The sequence below is a fragment of the Epinephelus fuscoguttatus genome, linkage group LG14 (assembly GCF_011397635.1).
Source record: "Epinephelus fuscoguttatus linkage group LG14, E.fuscoguttatus.final_Chr_v1".
Classification (NCBI taxonomy): Eukaryota; Metazoa; Chordata; class Actinopteri; order Perciformes; family Serranidae; genus Epinephelus; species Epinephelus fuscoguttatus.
The window spans coordinates 25,654,927-25,670,937 of NC_064765.1; the positions used below are offsets into that span (position 1 = coordinate 25,654,927).

Below are 16,011 nucleotides of genomic sequence, written 5' to 3' on the forward strand. Positions count from 1 at the left end.
AAAAACATAACAAGGCTGTGCTGGAGACAGCGGAGAACAAAAAGCAAATTGGGAGGAAGAAAGACTGAGGGAGATAAAACAGTCTGGGTAGGATAACAGAGCTGCACAGAGACGGAGAGGGCGATACAGTTGGGAGAGTTGGTAAAAAGAGTGAAACAGGTGGGAGGAGAGAGAACAGAGGCAGACGGGGTTGGATGAAAGAGGCAGAATGAGCGATAGCAGACAAGAACAACTCTAAGGGTGAGACGGGCAGCACAGAAACTGCAGTATTCTGCAAAAATGTCCATTTTAACAAAACATCTCGCTTCTTTTCTGTTTTAAATCAGTCAAAACAACTTTCTGCTAGAAGACTAATTCCTATTTTTAGTGAAAACTTGATAACAAATTATTCAAATTTGTGAACACTGATTTTCCTTCAAAACAAATAGTCTCACCTAGTTGGCAGATTTTTCTTTTTTTTTTCTTTTTTTTTTTACACCAGCTAGTTTACACAAGTCTTTTGTTGTTATAAACATCCAGCGTCTGTTCGGTTTTACCTCCAGCGCTGTGGAAGGAATGCTTTGTGTTGAATAAACACGATAGCAATTTGGAAGTTAGCATGCGCAGCAACAGCCACCGTAGCCGAACAGAGAAAGAAAAGATTTCCAGACAGAAAATCAAAAGGAAAAAGCCGTCATCATACTGGACTTTTTTGCTTCAAATGTGACCTTTGCAATGCAGTAAAAAAAAATAACAACACATTAATGACTGCTTCATGCCAAAGACAGAGATAAAACAATGAACAAAGACAAGGAACCCAGGGATGCTTTCACAGTCGATGGTGAATCAGAATGGAACACTGAGAAGAGAAATAAGTGAAGATACAAACACACTTTTTAGACAGATATGTAAACAAACAGAGCAGGAGAGAGAGCCCTCTCCTCCAGCGGCACCACAGCCAGCAACACCTCTCTGGTGTCTTGGTGAATGTGAGGAGAGACTGACAGGCAGTCTGATTGGTCCCAGCAGTGGGGATCATGTCGTGCCACTTCTTATTGACAGCCCCAGCCATCTCTTAATGGCTCGGCCAGCATTTGCATTGCTGTGTGTGTGTGTGTGTGTGTGTGTGTGTGTGTGTGTGTGTGGCACTGGGCCCCCCTGATGCACGTAATTAATCACACATACTGTCAGCCACCCCCCCAACCCCCCCCAAAATGCCAACACAGTGCACACGACAATGTGAAACTCAGTGAGTGTGTCTGTGTGTGTCCATGCATCACACTGTCTACGCTCACTTGTTGTTGCCATAAGAGTGACTAAGACATGCTGATGATGATAATGATGACTACAGTGATGATGCTGAAGGTGATGATGGCAATTACAGTGATAACAATGATGACTCCTCTTGTTTTGCTCTCAGAGGGAGCTTGTGAGAAATAACATCATGATCACTTTCAGTTCTGTTCAGCTTGAAATTTTTCAGTGTAGTCGTATGACACACAAACACACTCACATATAGATGGTACACACACATCAGCCACAGCATTAAATCACTGACAGGTCAGGTGAATAACATTAATTATCTCGTTATAAGGCAATGTTCCACTGGGAACCTTGGGTCCTGGCATTCATGAGGATGCCACTTGACACACACCACCCACCCAAACACCGTTGCAGACCAAGTACACCCCTTTGTGGTAATGGCACTCCATGATGGCAGTGGCCCCCTACCTAACCCAAAGGACTCAAATGATCTGCCGCTGATGCCCTGGTGTCAGACACCTCGGGACACCCAGGAAGGCTCCATTGTGAATCAGGCTTGCCTCTGACCTGTCGAAGTATGGACACAGGACCTCTGGGGTACTGGCACATCCCATGAATGCTCAATCGGATTGGGATCTGGGGAATTTGGGGGCCAGGTCGACACCTTGAGCTCTTTGTCATGCTCCTGTGAACCATTCCTGAGCAGTTTTTGTGGTGTGACACGGCACACTGTCCTGCTGAGGGGGCCACTGCCACTGGGGACTGCTGTACTATGAGGGCGGTGTACTTGGTCTACAGTGGCATTAGGGTGGTATTTGTGCATCCACATAAATTCCAGCAAAACATTGCATTGTAGTGACACGCTCAATGTTATTCATTTCACCTGTCATTGTTTTTAATGTTGTGTCTGATCTGTGTATATTTAAAGGCATGCACACACAAGTTATGAGGGTGGTGAACCTACCTATGATGCTGTGAATGTGAGGGTGGCAGGATGGGTGGATGGTGAGGTCTGAGTGGAGGTGAAGGTGGTGGACGGGTAGAGGTGGGGTGGGGTGCGGGCCAGTGGGTGGAGGTGGGTTGGGGTGGTTGCATCTGAGCTGGGGACCTCGCATATGGAGGCTGCCTGCGGATTGGCGTCGACATAAGCCCAACAAAAAGAGAAATCTCAAATATCATCACTAGCTCACAGTCTCCAGTCTGACTCATGCTTCATCAGAAATGGGAATGAGCATTGACAAATGTTAATCTGCCACTTCAGCCTGCAGAATGCTGGCGAGACCGCTCCCATGATGCACTGTTAGGCAAAAAACCCGCGCCGATTGGAGGAAGTGCACAAATCCACCCTTCCTCTCAGAAGACGGCCATGTTTCCACAAGTTCCCCCGGCAGGGTTCAGCAAAAGTTTACTGCCCACACAATCCCACAACAGCCATGGTCTCTGACGCTACAAACACTCATATATTCCAAGCTCCAACCCTAATGGAAAAATAATATCCCTTAACTCATATACCATTATAGCTTCAAAGTGCTTTGTATTTGTGATAAGGTGCCTGGTGTCACCTCTGCCTCTAGTGTTTTCACAGTTAAACCTGTGGTTTGCTTTTTCTTCTTTTATGTTTTGACAGTGCAGTATTCAACCCATGCTGTCTGCTCACAGGCCAATATCTCTCTTTTCTGTTACAAATGGCACTTGGTGTATAGTGCCAGCTATCAAAATGTCAGGCACTTTATGAGATGTGTGAAAATAGGGATAGCTCCGCAAATGGCTCATACAAGCGTGGAACCCCTGAGAACGGCTCTTGCCTTCACGTCTGAAAAGACTCTCACAAAGTCTGTGGCACAGAAACTCTCTGTGGTGCTTTTTTAGCACACCTCCCCACAGATGACCCTGCAGAAAGAGTGATGTAAGATAGAGATGCTTGCTGCCCCCTAATTTTAGCATACTACATTTCCAGGTGACATAAAATAGGTTCAGTCCCACAATGGGGTTTGGTCCATTTCTGTTTGAGTGGCACAATAATAGACACTTCTGGCATCGGTGCAGCTGCAGTGAATTACATGAAAAAAAAACCCCAAACAAACAGCAACATAGTGTACAAACTTAGCCACATAAAGTTAAACTGAAACACATGTTAATTTCTTCAAATACAAGATTTACCAAAGAACTTAGAGCTGAGTCCTTGCTGTGCTCTCACCTGTTGTGTGTTGAGTTGGCAGATCCTGGCATGGCAGCTGCTGCCTCCTGGGCCTTGCGGTTGGAGCTACCCAAAGAAGGAGGGCCCATCCCGGGCCCAGCTGGCTGGGGCATGCTGGGGGAGCTGGGAGCCATGGGTGGGTACACTCTGTTCTGGTTGCCTGGGCCGTGGCTGCGTCCTACAGGTAAGGGCTGGCCGGGCCCTTGGCCGTGCATGGGGCTGCTAGCATTCATTCCCAGACTGTTGGTCATGCCAGGACCGGGGCCGCTGTAGCTGGTACTGGCAGGGCCACCGTAGTTAGAGGGCCGAGGGTAGTTACCTGGAAGGAGACGACACATGAATGAGCCTAAAATGATTGAAAATGCAGGTATTACCCAAAAAATGTCACTCAAAAGGTAAAACATGACGGGCCGTCACTTGGGACATTCAACTTCTCACTTGAATTTGATAGATTGCTTACAAGAATGACACAAAATGGCTGCTGTGAAATGCTGTACTCGCAGATGGGTGCTATGAATCACCTCATTTGAGAGAAATGGAGTTTATCAAGTGCTTGTCAGCTGATACCCTTATACCTACAACAGTGACACATACAACAATTTCATCCATCAAGAAACTAATCTCATGACAGATGAGGAATGAGGAATGTGAACTGCAAAACTAAATTCTGATTCATAACCTCTTTAACCTCAAGTCGAGGCTGGAAAAACTGTACGGGGTGTGGTGACATTTTTCACAGCTGCAGGTTGCTGGATGGCCCTGGGAACAATTGTCAGGCTTAAGGCTGACTTTGTGAAACACTTGAGAGGAGCTCTAATCTGCAGTAAATGCTTTCTTGCTGCCCTGGAGTGCCACACGGCCGCAATGCCAGAAGCTTTCCTAAGGCACACTTAAACCCTTCCATTTTGGCTCTAAAAGCCCAGCTCGGCTCCAACACCAGCTGCAATAAGAGATGAAAGAGAATCACCATGCTGTCAAAGACAACACGTACATACATACATTTAGGCACACTAAAACACACCTACTGCACATGTAAGTGCAGTGCACTCCCACCCACAGAGCACATCACATTGTATTCCCTCTGCAGGCACTGGGCCTTTTCCACTGTGATATTCCCTCCCTGGGACAAATCCCCTGCAAGATAGAAAGGAAAATGTGGCATCCTCCATTGTGAAGGGGGCTATTTATTTTGATTTGATTAAGGGTGCTTTAGTTGGGCCTCACTGCTTAATCCTCTGAGAATATGTCTGGAAAAGGGGATCAAGTCCCTTTAAAACCTGGAGGCTTTTCCGCACGCTCAAACGAGGGAAAGTTGAATGACAATATTCCACATGGGGGAAAAACGTCTCCGAAAATGGAAATGGCTTCTCAGTGTCCTCGAGCTGCTTCAGTGAAGACACTTTCCACATGACATAAGCCTGCAAGTCCAACAGAGGGAGAGAGCAGGAGGAAGCAGCAGAGGGGTGGGGGTGGAAAGAGAGGAAGACAGACAGACAGACAGACAGAAGGTAGGGGGAAAAACTCTCGCACCCCCCTCCAAGCCCCGAGATAGGATTTATATTGAATCAAAATAAAAGTCTTTCCCATAAAAGTCAGCAGCTTCGGTTGAATTTGTCCAGAAATTGTGATGAAATCTACTGTGGGAGATGGGAAAAGAAGAAGCGGATTATTTCTGGGGAGGCTTTGGTGAGTCGGTGAGCTGAGTACGGCTGACACCTGTCAAGGGTTTTGGGGCTATAATAGGGAAGCGTTCAGGAAGAAAGGATGTCTGCTAACGAACACAGGAGGATACGTATGGTGCACAGTACATGTGTGTATGTGTGTGTGTCCATCTGCTTGTCTGTGTGAATGCATATATAATACTACTGAGACCTTGCAACCAGCGAACGACACATTTCCATGTTTCTTCCACTCATAAGCGACTGCCTGCAACACTGTGGAAAATCCTGGGAACGGTGCCCTGCAGCTTCCTTCCTCTCGGCTCGGGTGGAAGGTTTACTGCAGATGAACAAGGCCGCAGTCAGCGACCTCTCTCAGCCCTCTTTGGACAGCTGTTGAGCCCCATGTCATGGCTGCCTGCCATACATTCTCAATAGCCTGGGCGGACACTTTGTGGTTTTTGGCCCCTGTGACAGACTGAGGCTCCAGCACACCTCCCGGGGAGTTGTTTATATCACACAGTCCCATTTGGACAATCTGCATTTTTTTTTTCCATTTTGGCGGACAGGCCAAAAGCCCCAAAGGTGGGAGTGAGTGTCTGGAAGTTTCCATTAGACTGGGTTCAGCTTTACTCAGGCAATGAGATGCGAGGCCAAATCTAACTAAATAAGTTTGCGTTGAGAGAAAAAAAAAAAAAATTGTCATTAAGTTGACACGCTGCATCGAGAGAACTTATCAGCCTTGATGTACTACCATTCAAAATGTTCTAGTTGTGGGCTATGTTTGCCTCGGCTGACAAAGGAAAGACAGAGTAGCTGTGGGACTGGGTTAATGCTAAGCTTTCCTATGAGAGTTTTGCTCCGTCCTGACAAGAATGATTCACTTTCTGAAGGATTGGTGCTGCGCCAGAGTGCTTCTTCAAGGACAGATAGCGTACTAACCCACTTTTTAAAATGACTGAGAACTCAACCCTGAAATTCAGGTGTTTTCATAAGAGCCATTCATGCTGTCTGAGGCTTTGCAGGAGCCAGTCAGATTACATCACATGAGGAAGTTGGATCACTGCAGAGCCAAAAGACAAAATTCTGAATACTATAAAATATATTTATCATGTCTACATTACAATCACAACAAATATTATGTAACATAAATTAACAGAATCTGTAGTATTATTATTAATGTAGTCGTGGAATAAATTGATGATGACTGCATGCATGTTACACTGATAGAACAAGAAGATCTGACCAGGCAATCTGATTGGTCAACTAGACATTTAAAATGGGCTAAAATCAGCATGACAGCACACTCTCCTCATTACTGACAAGGAAACTATAAAAGCAGGAAAGGGCATTATGTCAGCGACAGCATTTCAGGAAGCAGACTTTGGTGTCAGTTCTACTGCAGTCGTACGTGTTCCTGTTTTTTTGTTACTGGTCTCCAAACGTATCACGTTTCCTCTGATTGGTCTGATCTAGCTAACGTGACATCAAGATACATAAACAAACAGGGCAGGACTAACCTATTATCGCTATAATCAGATCAGTTAATGGCTCTGATTAATATTCTGGCTGGACTTAATGATATCGCCTGTCAGTTTGGTAAATATCTGCCAAACTAGGACTTGACGGCATGCTGTAATGACTTGTACTTTGCCTCAGTTATTTACAATCATACTAACGCTAGTTGTCTAACAAAAATTAGCTAGCTCACATATAAGTCATGACAGCGATCAAGCTTGAGAGGCTGTAACATTGCTCAGCAGCTCCCTGTCTTTTTCCTTCCAACCTTTACGAGAATTATTGCTTACTAACGTTAACAGTCCAAATTAATGCAGGTTGATGTAACAGAGACAATGCTAGCTAACATTCGCTAAACACAGTGCAAATGCTAACTTAGTTCATTGATAAACAAAATTAACAAGCACTGGTAAATGATGGAGGTCCAGATTTATAATGATCTAGCAATTAGCTCCACCCTGACAGTAACAGGAGACATTTACCAATTTTATCCCTCCTGATTATTATTAAATATCATTAACAGTTTAAAGTTCGGTTAGTTATTGAAAACCAAATACATGTTCCCGCTAACAGCAGCTAGCATTTAGCTATCATGGATCCAACTGAGACTTGAGATGCAGCTGCTAGACAGAGCTGTGATCTGTTCGGAGACCAATAACAAGGAAAACAAATGCACACATTTAGATAAAAAAAATGCCAGTTAGCATCACGTATTGTGTGTTTTTTAATTTGGTGGGAGGAGCTTTCAGTCAAAGTTGAAAAAACAAAGATATAACGGGTTATAATGTGACTTGTTGTGCCTGTTCCATTAACTTCAATAGAACTGACATCAAAGTCTGGCTCCTTGAACATTGTCACTGACTTGAAAAATATTACTCTATGATGCCCATGGCAACATTGTAACTTCTAGAGCTGAATCAAAAACCAGTATGCAACAATATCAACACAAAATGGATGGTGTCGTTGATTTTGATTTAAATCAACTTTCTTTGATGAATATCACTAGGAGGGGCCTTTATCCTGCTGCACAACTGTTGTGCCAATGATGACGGTATAGCACACCCTGTTCTGTTGCTCAATTAGTTGCTGCTGACTCAAAAGTGTATCCAGACTGGGGACAAATGGCTTTGGCTGTAAAACCAATATGGAAATCAAGTGAGTGGCAATTCCTCTTATGCCCAGGGTAAATGTGTGTCCATTCTTGTTCATATAAGGCTTTTTAGTCCAAGCTCTGATTTAAAACAACAAAAAAAGACAATATGAGCGCTCAGAAATCCCACTTCCTGTTGCTAAAACAGGCCCGAAGAAAATAAACGCAGTGTTAGCTCATATCATGCACATATTAGCATTCACATATATGCACAGAAGTGTGTCATCTACTTCCCCTACTTTGCATGCTACTCGTACTACTCTGAAAACCAATCAAGGAGGGACAAGAGGAAAAGAGGACAAGGAGGATGTCATTTCTTATTTGTCCCTCCTCATGTCCTTGTGGCTCAGTCTTGGTTTCCTGCCTGCTTCTGGTGCCTTTGGGGAGACTTGGTGGTATTTATAGCGCCATGGAGGGGAGGAGAAGGAGAAGGAGAGCTCATGGTGCTTCGTTCACAATTACATGGAAATTCCCGGCATGGTCACGCATTCGGCGGACGCTATATCCTGCGCCGGGTTTAATCCCTGCAGTCCCGCGGGAGAGCTGGAGTGTGACCGAGCAGATTACCGTCTACTGCTTCCTCAGCAGAGTGGACCATCCAATGCTAACAGCCGAGGCAGTCATTCTCCCGGCTACGGTGGAGTAAGGTATGATGGTGCAGCAACGCGCCCTCCGGATCTGTGAACTCCATCAATAAGGAGTGGAACGCAGATTACATGGCTGCATGCTTGAGCTGCCAAGGACAGGAGCAGGGCAGGCTGTCCATGTCCACGTGTGGATGAACACAAATAAAAGAAATGAATAACAGCATTTTTCTCTCTTACTTTTTTTGTGTGTGGATTTGGTGGTGGTTGGAGGGAGACAGTTTCGGTTGGGGAGGTGGGTGAGAAAGAAATGTCATGTGTTGACAAGAATAAGACATCTTGGCACTCATTTCGTTCCATCTTACTCAGGAGTTACATTTCCTAAACCTCAGTATGGGTGCTATAATACACCATCTCCTCTATTTCACTCTTCTTATGATCTTTAAGTGTCATTCAGTTGCACTCGGTATGACATTATTTTGCTAAAAACCTAATTGTAAATGTTTCTGATGCAGTTTCATCACTTCACAGCTATTGATAATGTCGATATAGATTTCCTCACCTACTTTATATGATTTTAAGACTCAGGATTAGACTGCAGTATACATGTATGACTTGCTAGGATGGATAGGGTTTTTTTTTTTTTTTTGCAGCGTCTTCTCTTGCCCGAGGCTCCCACATCTTCTCCCAGCCACCTCAGCACCTTCCCCGGCAGGGCATCTGAGCCTAAGCAGGGCCGGGGTGTGCCTTGAGGCCGCCCAGCTCCACACACTGTCAATTTCCTCCGAAAAACTCCACTCCCTCCCCCAGGCGCTGGCTTTTTTGGCTGAATTACACCGCCGCTCCAGCAAGGCACCAAGGCTTAAAAGTGCTGTCTGAAGCATGGTCATTACCAGCGAGTGCTTAACCCCTCGGGGGGGGGGGGCTACGCAATGGGTGGGAGAGGGACAGACTCCAAATCTCTTTCCTGTAATGGCCTGATATCCTCCTCCCCCGTCTGTCTGTGTGTCCACTGTTCTCAACATGCTGGCTCTGTACCATGTCCAAGTGCATGTCTTGGAAACAGCTGTTGGAGTTATTTGAGTCCTGAGGAGAGACTGATATCAAAACACAGTATGAGATCAGTTTAACTTTAGATGAAGGGGGCTTTCAAAGGACAGTCATGAACATAAAGCAGCATAAATATTTTTTGGGAAATACTGGGCAGTCCACTTACTGTAAGAGCTCTCATTTAGACTGTGACAAAACAGCGAGGGTGGGGGGGGCTTTGGCAGGGTTCAACTGCGCATCTATCTGGAAGAAAACCTTTGGTTACAGTCTATGAAGCAGACTTATCTAATCAGAAATCTCTGGAAACAAGTACTGAATATTTTAGTATTGTTTGTAGAATGGCCATATCCTCCTGCGGTCTCATGTATCACCATAACTGTACGTCGGAGGGGTTTATATAGTCGATTACACAAGCTGTACTACAGTCGTTTGCCCCGGATAAAAGAGCAGTGCTGCAGCCTTCCCTTATACAACACCAGACAGCTTTTATGTTCTTCTGTGAGCTACAAACTGTAAGTGCTGGTGTGTGTGTGTGTGTGGCAAACATGACTGCCGGAAATTTTGTGTCACACACCACACACACACACACACACACACACACACACACACACACACAACTTAAGAATTGGGCTCTCCCAGCATAGGCAGACAGGCCAAGAAAAACAGCAGAGCAGAGTTCAGAAACTTGGAGTGTGTTTCTGTGTTGGCTAATGGCTGGCTAATTTGTTAGTGCACTAGGGAGAGGGAAGGGAAGCAGATGGAGCTGTCATTAAGAACAATGACCAGCAGCTGTCTGCCCTGTTCACCCTAAACAGGCCCCTGATGGACCCTTCAAGAACAGGGACTCTGGCTATGTCCCCATATGAACGCTCTCCAGTACTGAAGGTGTTAGAAGTAATGTTGTCATATTTCTGACTGATAATTGACCTTAAAATGATGGAAATATGTGCAAAATCCTCCATTTACCAGTGTAAAGGGGCAATTTAGCACATTTTAAATGAGGGTAAAGCTGTGTTTATTCAGGCAATAGCACTGCACCAAAAAACAAAGCCTTCTCGCTCATTACAGTGGGATCATTGCATTGGCAGGTGCAGTGCAGGTGCCTGAACAAAGGGGTTCCCACAAGAAACACTGGGTGGTCTGGCAAAAAAGCTTAACCTTGGTACTTTTGCCACAACTCAATTTAACATCAACCAGCAAAGCAATGTCCTAGCCAATCAAATAGTCTTGACGAACTAAAAGGGTTGACTTCAACAAATCTGAATAGTATATGAAAGTAGGTTTTTTTTGAAGAACTTTTCTATCAGAAGGCATCAGTGTTAGCCAGGTGTACCTAATAAACCGGGAAATGTAGATACAGGAGGTAGGGAAAAAGATATTTTGCCACCTACTGTTTTTGTTTGTTTTGTTTTTGAAGGTAGTAAGCGAAGATACAAATGTAGCCACCCAAGAAGCGTCACTTTTTAGATACTTGCCATGCTATTGTCTGAAAATATCCTAGAGAACCAACACAGGACAGATGCGAGTCGGTTGCAGGCGTATTAAATTTGAATGAGAGCATACATTTATATATATTGTATGTGTGTGTGTGATGCAAAGACAGTGGGCCTGAGTTGTTCTTTCCCCTTCTGATGGGAACATCTCTCCTGTCATCCGAGTGAGATTTCACGCTCATCTGCCTCCAGAGCCTCTTCCAGGCTAGTCCGCCTCGCTGTCGCTCTCTGCTTACTTTATTTCTCTTTTTCTGTCTGCTTACTGGGCTGTCAGCCCAGCCAAAGTCACATTAAGAGATAAGAGTGGGTGGAGAAGGGGGCCCAAATACCAAATGCATTAGGGCTATTAATCAACATTAACAAATGCGAGGGAGAGGACGCAATTTTGGGAAAGCACACGCACGGATGGGCGCATTTATCAAGGTGACACATTAAAACACACATTTACCAAAAAAATACCATAATGTTTCGTCTGGTGTGTCGCCAAAGGCAGAAAACGAAGTACAACAGCAGATGTCAACGTTTGTTGGATGGCCAGGAGTCGTACGTTGGAGAAAACAAGCGAGCGGAGAATGCTTAATTACAGAGAGCCATCCAAAGTTTTTTCCAAAATTTCTGGGAATCAGTGATTTGTTTATTTTTCCTTTTATTTTTTTCCCCTCTCGAGTATCAGAAAAAGCTTGGATTGATGGTTGATGTGACTGGTTTACCAAATGTCTAATCAAACAGACCCACTGTAGTATACTGAACCAAAGTCTAGTGCTCAGAAGGCAATATCACAATGAATATTCAGAAACACAGAAGTATTGTTCCCACATTGATCATGCTGAGACTTTTTTTTATATATACAAGTGCCAATGTTATTTTTGTTTTTTGCTTTGTTTTCATTTTGTTTGGTTGTTTATTTTGTTCTACACAGTCACTTCACTTGCTTTTATATATCTTATTTTTTGTGTTATTTGTAATTTGCTTATGTGTTTTTATGTGCAGCCCATTGAGGCATTTTTTGTGATTTTGGGCTATAATAAATTTTGACTTGACTTGACTTCAGCCTAATAATATTACAATTAGTTAACGATACCTGGAACAAATTAGCTCAGCTTAAAACCTGGTTTTAATTGTTTTTGTTCACTGCGTACATTAAAATGTGAAGCAAAATACTTTTAAACTCTTGAGATTCTTTTCTTTTTCTATAGTTTCACAGTTGCGAGTTCACTTATGTTTGAAGCCATATGTTTGAATGCTGTGCATCTTGGTACAAAAAGCTTTAGACTAACCTTATTTCAACACAATGTCCTCCTGCAAACTCCACATTGAGTTTATAGAAGCATCTAATGTGTATTTAAAGGAAATTTAACAAATATCCACACTTATACCATCTATGAAAAAGAAAAAATGTACGACGAAATCTTTATTTCCTTCAAAAGTTTCTGTGAGGCTAATATTTAATTAGCTTTTTATGATAATCAGAGCATTAATATAGCAGTGAACAGCTATTTGCTATGTAAAGATATAGTGGAGTTATGGCGTCCTGAGCAGAGAATGAAGCCACTGTTAGCTGTCTCAGCACTGTTAGCACCGTTAGCTTCTAGCCGCTTGCTCAGCCACCTCCATGTTGAGAGCCGTGTGCAGACAACCTCTGAGAGATAGATCCACTGTGAATATTGTCTACAGCTCCTTTAAAACTGAGCCTGATGACAGGATTGGATATCATCATTCAGTGGATAAGCCTCACGATGTGTCAGTCTGCCTTCTCAGTCTGGAGCCACCTCATAATCTTATCATGAGGAGGGCCAAGAGGTCTGTCCAGAGTTCAAGTGTCTCATGAATATTCTGAGAGTCACACCCTCAGAAAGCTGGGCTTTTATGCCCGCAGTTAGACCCACCACGCAGGACGAGAGAGAGGACTGTATCTGAGTGTGTGTGTGTGTGTGTGTGTGTTGTAGAAAGAGAAAGAGTATGAGACAGAAACACTGGATGGATATGTCTTTCAAAATGAGTCTTTTGTATTCCTCATTAGCAAACTCTCTTTGAAATCGCTGACAGTGATGTCAAGGCCCAATGTGGCTGTGAAATAGGGGCCAGCAGTCATCAAAAAAGACAAATGTGGCTTTCCCATCTGAGGCCAGATTCCTTAATAACCCCTCTGAATGAATGATACACGCAGTATTCATCCAATAAGACTAGTCAGAAAGCAGAAGCTGTTCCACAAAACGGGTGTCAGGTAAAAGTCAACAGAGTAAGTCAACACGGGGCCTGTTGGTGGTTTTCATGATTAATAATTCATCGTTAAGTTTGAATGGAGTCATAGCTTGCGGGAAATCAAATTTTTATCTATTTTGGTTTTGAATAGTCTTTCTTAAGGCATGGTCTGGAAGTTACATCCTCTGTTTGTGACAAAGAGTGACAGGAGTTGATTTATGTTGTTTGAATGAGCCTGGCTCCAAGGACTCCATTTCTCATTAGAGCCCTGAAAGTCCTGCTCCTGCTTAAAGCAATACACTGATATGTTGGGTGGACTGACTTTTTAGTCAAATTACAGACCTAGACTCCTTGATCAGCCTTTGTGTCATCAATATATTATTGGCTCAAGTGCTCTTAGCTAACACTTCAGTAAACACAATATGGAGCTTTACTTCAAAAGTGATATGCGGCGAAATCTGGCACTTTTGTGTAGAAGGTGAGAAAAGAGTAATTTTGATATTAAAACTAGGGCTGTCTACATCCCATTTATAACATACAAGGGATGTGTGATTGAGAAACTCTGCAAAGCTGAGGATAAATGTCTCATTTTCCCACCTGAACAGGTTAAAAAAAATAAATGGGTTACTAATAAAACATCTCACAGACTGTTATTATTGAAAATACTGTATGATTAAGTGTTAAGGCCTGGTCACACCTGCATTTAAAACAAAAAGCGAAATCGGGTCATTTTAATAGAATCGCCGAGATCAGTGAAATTGCTGATGGCGTGAAGTTAGTTTGCATGAGTTCTTCGGCCTTGTCCACACATAAACGGGTATTTTTGAAAACAGGGTTCTTCCTCCTTTGTTCTCAAAAAACATCCCATCCACACAAGCATTTTTATAAAAACATTTCTATCCAATTGAAAATACAGAAACGCAAGAGCAATACAAACCCTAACCTTAAGGCCCTGTTAGCAAGTTTAGAGCCAGCACTATTTGGTCATGTCCTGTGTTGCAAAATGTCACTTCATTTGTAGCACTTCACAAAGAAGATGACGCTGCACACATTGACGTCACAAGCACCATGTTTCCCTGTTGACACATCAACACTAAAAATAATAACTCTGAATATCTTCACCTTGGACAGTTTTAGAAAAGGTCTGTTTTCAGTGACCTAAATCACAGTTTGCATGTGGATGAAAGGCATAGAGTTCAACTTTGGTGATCTTTAAAAAATTTGCACCACTGACCAATACTTAGGCGTCTTGACAGTGCTGGCCTTTACAGGGAACGGACAGCCATGACGTCCAAAATGGAGGAAAGTATCTTCCGAAATGGGCCAGTTATGAGACAGGTTGATGGTATGCATATGTTTTTTAAATTTACTGCAAACTTATTATCTTGTGAGCAACCAGCAAAATTGCTAAGTGAGCAGTTAGCAAGGTTGTAAGCTTACAGAGCTGCAAGTGGCTCATAGAGAAAACAGAAAGAAGCTTGGGTGGTTGACTACTGAAGTTCTAGCATGTTTCTGGCTTGCTATTATGTCAACTAGCCTTGGGGAGTTTTGCTGTGCCACTTTATGTTATGTGCCATCCTTTAACACAAGTTTCAGTTTGTGGATAAGCAATGGGCCAATCTTCAAGAAACTTCTGTTTCTTTAAGTGTAATTGCAGCAATGAAAACAAGTTTTAATGCGTGTTAATGTTCATTATAATGCCCATTTAGGCAAAGAGGCTCCAACCTTGGTGTCCATACTGTGATCCTTGAGGTCCATAAGGGCCTGATGGGCTGCTCTGGGAGTAAGGACCCATCCCAGAATACAATGGGCCGCCAGGTGAGGGGTGGGGGGACATAGGAGGTCCGGATTGAGGAGAAGCGAACTGTGAGCTAGCCTGGTTCCTCTGCATGTTGGACATGAACCCTGAAACACATGCATAGACATAAAAAGCAATGTCAACACTTTGCCTATATAATACCTAAAACAGGAAGGATTCTTCGAAAGCACCTGCTCAGTGAAATCAAACGTTGACTGAGTAACTGAGCGAGGGTTTGGTGTTTTGTTACTCGTAGATCACATCAGTGAGTAACACAGCACGGAGCGCGCATTAAACATAACATGCACAAAAAGGACAGGCTGACATGTAAAAGAAACCCTGAGCCCAAATAAACAAACACAGAAGATGTTTTGTGAACTGCTTCAGTGGAAAGAGCACAGGTCAAGTGTATAACTGATCTTAAAGATGCATATACCTGCAAAAGCTGAGTCCGTGTGTGTCCGTGTGCAGGATGTGTGAGTAAAAAAAAAAAAAAAAAAACGTGTGCTCCACTCTCCACAGAATAAGCCAGCGATTTGACCATGGCTACTATGTTATTCTAAGCCGTTCTGTCAATAGATGTGTCAAAGCCTCTCAGGCCCAAACTCGCCTCCACCATTCAAATTGACATTTGGAGCGATCCTCGCCTGGGCTTCGCTCTTTCAGCGAGCTCCGTTCGTTTTTAAAAACCCACAGAAAGGTCTCCCAATCCACCACGAATGAGAAAAGGTCGCTGGACAGCCATTGAGGGAAAAAGAGAGATAGTGTGGGCGTGTGTGTGTGTGAGTGTGTGTTAGAGGGGGGGATTCAGTATTGCAGATTAGGTGTAAATGGATTGGGTCTGCTCGACTGTAAACTTTGATAGCTATCCGCTTTGTTGAATGAGCGTGCACAGACCGACTCTTTAGTGAGTTTGGGGTTTGGGGAAACGACGGAGTTGGAAAGTGCAAGCTGACACTTGTATAATTCCTTGTTTCTGCTAAGAGAGCAAGAGGAAAATGTGAGGGGAGAGGAGGGAGATAAAAGTTTAAAAATGCTAAGTGTGTATTCACTATATGCTTGCGTGCACATACATGTGTGTACATATTTGTATTTCCGAGTGTGTGGGGGGAGATAACG

General features: G+C 43.6%; 1 protein-coding gene across 4 annotated transcripts in view; it reads right to left on the bottom strand.

Moving 5' to 3' along the window:
- The window catches only part of LOC125900793 (AT-rich interactive domain-containing protein 1B-like), a 192,208-nt gene that overhangs the window by 29,573 nt on the left and 146,624 nt on the right, over positions 1–16,011 (bottom strand). For 3 of the 4 annotated variants that reach the window (XM_049596018.1, XM_049596017.1, XM_049596016.1), the window contains exons 7-9: positions 14,820–14,999; positions 3,440–3,758; positions 2,207–2,368 (exon numbers count right to left, since the gene is read on the bottom strand). In XM_049596018.1, coding sequence (XP_049451975.1) covers positions 2,207–2,368; positions 3,440–3,758; positions 14,820–14,999 — 661 coding nt within the window. The remainder of the gene's footprint in view (positions 1–2,206; positions 2,369–3,439; positions 3,759–14,819; positions 15,000–16,011) is intronic. The other variant, XM_049596019.1, reaches the window with a different exon arrangement.